The sequence below is a fragment of the Sceloporus occidentalis genome, unplaced genomic scaffold (genome assembly GCF_023333645.1).
Source record: "Sceloporus occidentalis isolate IW3139 unplaced genomic scaffold, rSceOcc1.0.p SCAF_4, whole genome shotgun sequence".
NCBI classification, from domain to species: Eukaryota; Metazoa; Chordata; class Lepidosauria; order Squamata; family Phrynosomatidae; genus Sceloporus; species Sceloporus occidentalis.
Genome location: NW_028316984.1, coordinates 94,793,517 through 94,803,971, shown reverse-complemented (window position 1 = coordinate 94,803,971; position 10,455 = coordinate 94,793,517). Strand labels below are relative to the sequence as shown.

General features: G+C 40.3%; 1 protein-coding gene across 20 annotated transcripts in view; it reads right to left on the bottom strand.

Annotated features, from left to right (window-relative positions):
• Positions 1 to 6,221: 6,221 nt before the first annotated feature.
• BRSK2 (BR serine/threonine kinase 2) overlaps positions 6,222 to 10,455 on the bottom strand; it is a 535,565-nt gene continuing 531,331 nt past the window's right edge. For 8 of the 20 annotated variants that reach the window (XM_089520937.1, XM_089520940.1, XM_089520951.1 and 5 more), the window contains one exon: positions 8,576 to 9,373. In XM_089520937.1, coding sequence (XP_089377063.1) covers positions 9,150 to 9,373 — 224 coding nt within the window. In that variant the 3' untranslated portion in view covers positions 8,576 to 9,149. Of the gene's footprint in view, positions 9,374 to 10,455 lie in introns of all 20 variants that reach the window. The other 12 variants (XM_089520939.1, XM_089520945.1, XM_089520953.1 and 9 more) reach the window with 5 other exon arrangements.

Sequence of the window (10,455 nt, the reverse complement as noted above, 5' to 3'; positions counted from 1 at the left end):
GTATACCCCTTGAATTAATAGGAATTACTTATGTGTTTGCTTACCATGCAGCAATGAACTGAATGGGTCTGTTCCAGTGGGACCTAGCAATTGGATACAGGCCTTTGTCTGTAATAAAGAGAACCTTCTCTTTAAAATGCACCAGAAAAATAGAATTTCATTTCCAACAAATAAGTTTGCCTCCGGTTCATAACAGCCACATTATCCTGGAAGGAATATATATATTTTAAAGAGAACCACTTCATATTTTTCTATTCCCTTTCAATTATGTTTTCTTCAGAAAAATTTCAGAGTAGAACACTGGAAGAAGCAAGGATGGGGGAAAAAAGGACCCTCCCAACTCCTTTATGTTTGACAGTCGCTGTGCACATCAAAATCATGCAAGCAAAACTCTCCCCAACATTTCATCTCCACTCTGCATGTTAGAATTACAGGATTAGAGGCAAGGGGGTAAACTGTAAAGCAAACCACAAATTAGCTTGTTACTCTTTACAAAAAATACCACAGATTGGTTACCTTTTTTGTCTTGTGTGACTGGCTTACTGTACATCCTATTTTGGAAGACCTAAGTGTCTGTTCAGAACAGTGTATCAACATCTACCTTTAATGACAAGTGCTAGGCCCAAGATTCAAGGACATGGTCTCTCACACCCAGTAATATATGGACAATTGGGTGGAAGGCCAAAGGCTAACTATGCATTGGCCAAACTGACTCAGGCTTTTGTGTGTTCCATAAAGTTAAATCTCCTGTTTGCAGTACAAATCTTTTGTGGCTCTTCTGTCCCACTTCTTCACAACCCCTTTCCCTCCTGCTCCAAGGTTAAAGATATCCTTACTATTTCAATTCCCCTCCACCCATCCTGCACAGATGTGATGTACATGAAGGTCAGTTCTGTGATGAAAACTGTAACATCAGGACATCACACTTTGGATAGACTTTCAAAATTTTGTGCACACCCCCAAACTCCATACCTTATTAAATGAATTTGCATAATGCAGTCCAGTATTTTTAAGTCCAGGGGAAGGTGCTGTGTGGTCCAGGGAACTGAAACCTTTCTTTGAACATTTCACCAGGTACCAGTAGTGTCATTAGGGGTGTGGACCGCACCAGGTGACATCCCAGAAGAGGGGGTGACACCTGGTCGGTCCCTGGCCCTTTCTGGGGCTACGTGGCTTCTCCCCCATCCTCCCCAGGGCTGAGTGGCTGCTCCCTGTGGCCATGTGGGGGCATCTCCGGCTGTGCAGTGGCATGTCCAGCTGTACATGCACACTTCCACATACCCCAGAAGTCTGCTGGAAGTCCCACCCCCCGAAATACTACTCCCATGAGTGACCGCACCAGGTGACACCAACTCTAGGGACGCCACTGCCAAGTACCAGCCACATTCCTTAAAGCAAAGCAGTCAGACATAAGGGTGTATACCTCAATAGGCTCTTGGCATCTTACCACCAAACAGTAGGAACCAAGATTCAGGGTGAGCAAGCAATGTCCTTATTAAGGCCTGGGTGGCTGCTGATGACTGATACCTCTGCACCATCATCTTTTCTTTGGCAAAGCAAGGCCAAGTCTGCGTTAGGCATGTGAAGAAATTTGGCAAAATTCTTAGTTCTTGCTGAGGCAGCCTGCTCAGAGCCTGTTAACCCACCAGGTATTACTCGGCTCCAGGGCAATAATGAAACAAACACTTTCTTGTAAAAATTGCTGCAATTTGTGCGCAATGTCTGCTTTCAACTAGTATCTTTTCTTTTTATGAAACAAAACACAGACACAGCAAGCACAACAGGGCTGGCTGATTTGAAAAGCACAATCTGTCCATCCAGTCTAATGTTGGCAGGTGAAATAAGAGGCAGGGCTCCTGTCCCTTAGTACCTGTGCAGAAAAGGGAAATTCTGCAGGTGATTCTTGCCTCTTCAACAAACCGTTGAAGTACTTCACCTGGCAACTCTAATGCAGTCCCAATTTTGAAAGCTCCATTCATGCAATCGGTGTCAAAATAATTCTTGCAAATGTTAATACTGAGAGAAAATACCTTGCAGGCAAGGAGATAATTTTATATGCGACAGTAAGACAAGGATGTACATTCCTACTCTGCATCCTCCAGAATCCACTACGTAGCACATAGTTATGGTACTATGTAGTATGTAATGATCACACAGGATTCAGCTAGGAGTCTCCAAACATGTGCTTGGTTGAGAATCTGGCTCTTTTTTTACAATCTTTGGAGAGTTTGACATCCCTACTATTTAGTCTATTTCAACCGACTATGATTTAGCTTTCTTTTTAAGATGAAAATTGGGATTGTTGGGATTTTGTGGGCAATACTAAATTTAAAATCCCAAACTGTATATCAAATCTGTCATTTATTAAATATAGAAGAACTTTACATTAGCTAGGCTTCATATCTTACCTTCAATGCTGTTGGAGGACAAGTTTTGTAATGTACCCATACAACAGTGTTTATGTCTGAAGCTCAGGTACTGTGGAAACTGTAAAGCATATATTATTACACTGTCTTTTCTATTGCGACTTGCATCTTGATATTAATTCTCCAAGCATCCAGAAATATCAGGGGAGATCTGAAACATTTTATGTAAATTACCCATTATCAGACCTGAACCCTCAACAGCAGCAAATTTTAGTGCATTTACTATGTTATGTAAGAAAGTGATTATGACTTGTAAATAGTTGGAACAGTTGGCATGGGCTTTTTCCTTTTAAATACTGTACTGGAGATTTTAGTATATATGTAGATAAAGGCATGTGTATTTAACTTGTTTCAGCTGTGTGATTTTATTATGTATAGTTGTATACAATATTGTTGTCTGCAAAACTGTGCTAGTTTGACTGTAATACATTTTTGTTTCAAGCAAAGACCCAAGGTGACTTACAAAATTTAAAACAGAATATACACATTTTGTTCTTGAAAAAAAAATCTTGTATGATTTGTACATTTAAAAATACTCCCCAGATTTCAATCATGATTCCACACGATTCCATTTACTGCTTTACAAAATGGAATAAAATGTGCCTATCCTCTTTGAATATGTTCCTTAATGCCCTGAAATTGTGCTAGCTAGCTATTTTCTTCTTGTTTAGGCATGTCATACATTCAATTTTTACTTGCTACAAATGTTCAAAGTAAAAGAGGATAGCACTTAATGTTATTAGTTTATAGATTTCTCCTACTACTTTGCCAAAATCTCCTATGCTAGACAGATGTCAAAAAACAAAGCAAACAAATCCAAATACACACACACAAATCCCCAAACAGAGGTTCTCTCATCCACTTTTAGTCATGTCAGGTACATCTGACATTTTTCAGAGAACTGGGCAGATTGCTATGGTTATTACTCACTGTATCCTGAATTTCTCTTGTCACTGAGTGGTCACAACAAATACAGAAATACTTGGTAATGGTATAGGAAAAGCTTTAACATCCTGCACAGCTCCAGCTGTCTCCAATGACAAGGGGAAATAGATCCGAATGTCAACACTTGCAATAAGTATGGTTGCAAGGTGAAATAAGGGGCAGGGCTCCCATCCCTTTAACAGCTATGTAGAAAAGGGAATTCCAGCAGAGGCTGCTTGTCAGGCAAGGGGTACTTGCTGAAATTCCACTTTCTATGCAATCATTAAAGGGACAGGAGCCCTGTTCCTTATTTCACTTGGCAGCCTTACTAATAAGCACAACACTAGTCTTCACAACAGGAGTGGGAATTGTGACATCTTTTAGATGTTGCTGAAGAGACGTGTAGAGAAATGCTGGAAGCTGTAGCTCAACAAAGTCTGGAGGGATGCATTATTTCTCTCTATGCTTTATAAAGAGGCAGTGTGGTGGGAAACAGCAAAGAGAGGAGAAGCTTGTGGTGTGGGTGAGAAACACAGAACATACAACAAAAGTAAAATATGTGTGTGTGTGTGTGTGTGTCAGAGAGAGAGAGAGAGAGAGAGAGAGAGAGAGAGAGACTGATATCACTGCCAAACAATTAGAACTATTCCTATAACTCCCTGCTTTCTTACTTCCCCTCTCCTGAGCCACGACTCTCTCTGTACTGTACACAGCAATACAAGAGAAAAGTGTACCATTGGGAAGAACAAATGGACACCCTCTTATTTTTTGTGTTTTTCTGGAACAAAAATCCACTCAGACACAACTACAAATAATGGTGTCCATGGCCAAAAACAAGGCAATAATAAACAAATGACATCAATAGAAAACCGTACATTTATTACTAGCATTTTGTAAAATCTTGCGGTGCAGTGTATTCTGACAGACCCTACAAACTGCAAATGAAAGTACTAGGAGGGCTGAAATTGCATATTCTACAGTAGAAGAACACTGTCATGTAGTAAAGCTACACTTTATGACTACAAGGTCAGACCACCGACTGACCACTGTAAAGATCTGAAAGACCTGGATCACAGTATTATTATTACTACTACTACTACTACTACACTTTTCTCCCAGGATTGGGATGCAAAGCAGCTACATTACATAGCCTTTTGAAAATTTAGGGCAAGGGACATGATTTGCTTCTTTCTGGATCTGATTACAGGCTATCCCACTCCCACAACTGTGTTAACATGTTTTATACCCCTGCCTTTTAAAAATTACTCTATACTGCACCCAAAGAAATGGGTTTATACCCACAAAAGCTCATGTGCAAATAAAAACCAGCTAGTCTTAAAAGTGCAGCCAATTTCCTTCTGCCCTCCTTTAAAAAAAAACAACTTTTATTTATCATCAGGGCATCAAGAGTTCTGTCACAGATGCTGTGACAGAAAATCAGAAGAAGCAAGTCTTCAGAGGGCTGTCATCTTCCAGCAGGCAGAGTGAAAGGGTTTTGGCTGAGATCTCTCCCATATCCTTGGGAAGACTGGAAACACTTTGTTTTCCTGTCACAGAAGCATATGATTGGCTGTGGGAGTAGGAAATCTGGTGTCCTCTAGATGTGCTAGCCTACAGCCCACAGCTAACCACTGGCCACACTTGAATGTGGCTTATGGAAGCTATCCCAAACATCAGGAGGGCATCTGATATACCCCTTCACCATGGAGTAGGTCCTCTTTGACCCACCTAAGATTTCTTGTCATGAGCCTCTACTATTTGCAGGGCTTCCAATTATGTATAACATATGCCTGTTACAGACTGCCAAAATAAAGTTGCTTCGGGTCTCTTTGGAGGTATGCTATTTAAATGATGTATGCATCCTAAGAATCCAGAAGCTGCACCAAAAGCTGCACTCCGGTGCTTAGGAATGGAGTGTGGCTTTGGTGTGACCTCCAGACTCTTAGGACCCATGCATCATTTAAATAGCATACCTCCAAAGAGACCCGAAGCAGCTTTATTTTGGCAGTCTGTAACAGGCCATAAATTCATTTGATTCACACTGAACGCACAAAATGTACACCTCTGAGAAGACATGGGACTAGCCCCATAATGTTTGCTACCTGTGTGGTTTCCAAAAGTAACTAAACTCCATCCAAGCCTTAAGCAAACTCCCTTTGCTTGACCTTATTCACCAATGTAAGGTTAAAGATAGATGTAATATAAAGCGAGGACTTTCAGCAAGTTCTGGGATTGTAATGTGAGCTCAGCTTCCTCCTGGCTTTGCAATTTGCATGATGAATGTACACACCAGCAAATCAAATGCTAATTCAGCCACCTACAATCAACTTACAAAATGCTTTCCCAGGTGGTAATTTTTTTAAAAGGAATGTCAAGTAAATGCACATATGTTCTGGAGATGCAGCTGAGTTGGGGAAATTCATGAGTTCAGAAGTGCTGGACAATCAGCCCATCCACAGTTGGCTTCTGCTACAAACTGGATCCCCCATACTCCCCTCCCATGTTTAATCCTGGAGTCAAAAAGGTATGTCTGAACTGAATGCACATTGATCATTTTTGAACTAGTCCCACTGTTCTAGAAATATACCTGTCCTCAGAACTAGACTAAAAGCATGATCCTCACTTCTGTATATTGTCAGTCAGCATAATGCTTCTCAATGAAAAAAATCTCAAATTTAGGCAGACACAGCTTGATCAGGCCTTATGCTGTTGTTAAGATGTCCCTGCTTTAATGCTTCAAAAAGTTCAAGCCGAGACTTAGTAAGATTTTGGCACAGTACTCACCTGAACTTTACCTTGATGAATGGGACTCCGCACATCCACCTGGGACATAAAACAAGACACAGACCAGCCAGAATATTTTCTGAAGGAATTTATTGTTTTTGAACTAAAGTTGCTCACAGTTATTTAACAAGGGATACATCAGAAGGTTCTTCTTTGTCCATTTGAACTGTTAAATAATGTCAGTTTGTGTCTGCGTGTGTGAGTGTGTGTGCGTCTGTGTTTGTGTCTTCAAAGTACAAAATAGGAAGGATAACAAGAGGTATTGCTTTCATTTATTCTTATGTCTTGTGTAAGTTAATTCCCTTCCTGCTTGTACCATGTGGGTTTTGCTGTATTATTATTATTAGTAGTAATAGGATAATTCTGTATTGAAATCCCAGCCTTTTTTGTAGAGGTACAATGTAACAGAAGCATCAAAATCTATACACAAGGGAAGAGAAAAGAGGAGGAAAGGCTGAGGGTGGTGGAAGGGAAGCTCTGGGGAGAGGGAAGGAGAAGGTGGAGGCAGAAAAGACAACGAAAGCAAAAGAGACTAATTTACAGCAATATCATGCAATTAAAACTGCCCCCAGACCTCTGGCATCCTTACCTCCCTCCGTCCCCAGCCATCACCCTCCCAGTGTCTGACATGCACACAGCAATACAAGAGAAACGTTTTGTCAGATCAGGAAAAAACAAACAAACAAACAAAAAGCACCCTCCCACGTTTGTGTCTTTTTTTTAAAAAAAAATCCCCTTCTTCTTCAAACCTATGTACAATAAAATCAAGAGCAAGAAGGGCCAGACTGATAAATAAATAAATCCATAAAGAACAAAGAACAAAAAAAGAGAGAGAAAGAAATTGGGGGGGGGGGGGGGGGACAATCTGGAATGAAAATAAAAGTATGAGGGACGAATCTAATATTAATATTAAAAAGTCTTGCAGAATAACATACACTCATAGGAACCCAACAAACAGCAATTGAAGGTAATAAGGGAATTGGACACTAATACTAACTCTACATTTTAGAACATATCGGTGAAGGAGAATTTCTCCTGCTGTTATTTGTCGCTGACACATATGATCATGGTTTTAAAAATCTTTGAATGTGGGCCAAATTCAGGTACATTGGAGAGAGGAAAAGAAAGGAGAAAGACACGGGGGGGGGGGGGGGAAGTGTTGAAATATAGGTGGCAGGAACAGATTATGTGGTCTTGTCATCATTCTTTTTTCCTCTCCCCCAAATAAATAATAATCAGTGTCACCTCTACACAGTAATGAAAGCAGAAGATATATCTAATAGCTTAATTTTTTTAAATATATATATTTATATATATGCATTATAAATAATAAGAGACCTAATAACTTAAAACACACACAAGAAAGTTTCATCCCAACCCACCCTTTTTGAAAAAAAAATGTTTATAAAAATATCTTGCAATACTTTTAAAAGTTTACAGTAGCTTTGTGTTTAACTCGCCCATAGTGCTATCTCCTCCGTATCTTGCTCAGATGAATCAAGTACCAGCAGTTGTACACGCACCCATGCACACAGGGGAGGGGGGAAAATGACTCTCATTCCATGTTCTCCTTTTGCATTAAAAACACACACGCACGCACAACCCAAATGAATAAATAAATAAATACATAAATAAATACATAAATAAAACCAGCAAAAATAAATAATAATAATAATAATAATAATAATAATAATAATAATACTGATATACTAATGCAGCACTAAGAACACAATAATTGCATCCAAACGCATGATGCAGCAGAGAAGTCAGCTGGCGGAAGGAAGTCCCAGTGTGGAAGGAAGGAATTGAGGGAAGGAGGGAGGGAGGGAACTGCAGACAGAAGGAGGAACAACAGCAGCAGCGGTGGTGGTGGCGGCAGCAGAAGAGATTGTCCTCAAACAGGTGGATTCTCATACCTCCTCCTCCTTCTCACTGCCAAAAGTTGCCTTTCCCCTATGTTTCAGTGTCCATATTTAATTGACTTGCATCTTGTAGTTTTCCCTAAGTTTGTGTCCTGCCCCTCCAGCAGGTTGAGAAAAAAGAAGAAGAAGTTTTACGATTATAAAAACATAAACACAATTTGAAAAAAAGAGTTGAGGGGGAACGGAGCAAAGGGATGGGAGAAGGAAAAAAAATCTGAGGACAAAATTTCCTCAAGACAGGAGGGGAAGGACTTCTGAATGTTGAATGAGAACACTGCCTGAATATGTCTTAATACCCCCACCTCCAGCCATCATAGTCTGGATTCGCCCGTGAGGATGGGCAACGATGCCACTCCAGTAACTCCAACCATGACATTTGTGACTGAGCAGTTCTCCAGCGCAGAGCACCAAAAGAAAAATGTGTGTTGAGGGCAAGTGGAAGGGAGGAGACCTATTTCCTGCAGTGAGAGAGGGGAGGCTGGGAGTCCCCAACAGAACCAGTCCGTGGACAGTCTTACATCAGTAGCCTTCCGTGAACAAGCATTCGCAGAGCACAGAAGGTGAAGCTGTTGGCTGACATGTTAACTTTTCGGGATAATTCCTGGTAGCAGAGTGGAAACAAGTGGTGGTGGTCAGAAACTCAGAGAAAATGAAACAAGAACATAATGGGAGGGAAGGGTCAGAAGGGAAGGAAGGAAGAAAAGAACTGGGAGATGAAAAAAAGCAACCCAAGATTTGTCAAAATGGGTTTGTTATCTGTGCTACCTTTTTTTCTTTTCTCGTTGCTTTTGTGTTTTGTTTCAGAGATAAATATTATATCGTATAAATATATATATATATATGTGTGTATGTGTGTGTTTTATCTATATCTATATATGTATATATATACAATCATTCCTTCATACAAAAGTTGTCTATAGACAGTTTTGTAATGTTGTAGCAATATATATACATCAATCTATTTTAGAGGCTAGCTTACTAAAGAATACTCATTCATTTGGGTTTGTGGTTTGGGTTTTTTTTTTTTTTTTGGTAGTTTTCTTTTTAGTTACTTAATCTGTTCTTTGTTTTTTTATTTAAAAAATGCATTTATTTAAGGTTGGTCTTGTAGGCCGGGTGATGAGACCATCTTTGCCTTCTCTTTGCCAGCAGGGTACTTAGTGTCTCCTCTAGACCCATGGTCATTAGCATCGGATTCGCTCCGCTTGCTGTTTGCGCTATGCTTGGTTGGCGTGCCGGGGGGATGGCTCACCTGCCCGTTCTTCTCGTCTGAAAAAAGTTGTTTAATTACGTCAAAGAAGTTACTCAATGGGCTGCCTGGGTATACAAAACAGAGGAGACAAAAAGAAAAGGAAAACAAAGAAAGCAAGAGAAAAGAGAGAGAAGAGAGAAAGAAGAGAGAGAGAAGAGAACAACAAACAAATGAACAATGGGGTTTTAAACAAGAAGAACGTGATAAGCGGTCCAGAGCCACGTGCATGGGGGTGTGTGGAGGATGAAGACAATGAGCAGAAGAGGAAGAGCATCAGGATGGGAGCACTGCACTGCCTATCAGTATGAAAACCCTGGGGTCAAGAATGCCAAATTTGGTTGTTGGCATCTGCTATGGTTCAGCAACTTGCAAGAGTGGAATGTTTGCCTAGGAAGGCAACTGTGTGACAACAGACAGCCTGACATGGTGATGAATGCCAAAGTACAGTCAGTGTAGATACCAGGCCTATGTGAAATTCTTTTGAAGGTATCCTAGGTTGAGTTAGTCAAATTGACAGACACTCTTGATTATATCCAACTGCTACACCTGACTAAAATTAGAACCACTGAATGAATGGGATTTGTTAAGTCAAAGCTTATGGAAACCCTGTTGGCTGGGACTAATAGTGGCATGTAGTGTTCTGATCCTAAGCATACTCTCTGAGAAGTCAAAGATTTGAGTGGACCTTACTTTTAAGCATGTGTCATCTAGTAGGTAACCTTCTGCCTTAAAGGAACCTTGGTCCACAGTCAGACATGTACTTTTATTTACATGCAGCACATCAGCAGCCTAACTCAGAAATGAGATCTGTAAGCACAAAAGAATAAACTTGCAAAAGTACTTCACTGAAATGAATGAGGAAAGCCTTGTGGAAACTATGACAATGTCAGATTTTCAGTTCCTGTAAAATAACACACCCACACCCACATGACATACATATACATTATGCTCTTCTCCACACCTCATTTGCTGCATGAGTACTTTATTCCAGACTTAAGGAATGGTAATTGAATCTTTCCTATCATTTGCTGTAAGCTAATTATGTTATTTAGCATTAAAAGAGTCAGCTTCTGAGCGAATGCAAGGGGAAATGCCAAAACAAGCAAACCATCAGCACCTGTGGGAAATACACAACTCTACATCCATG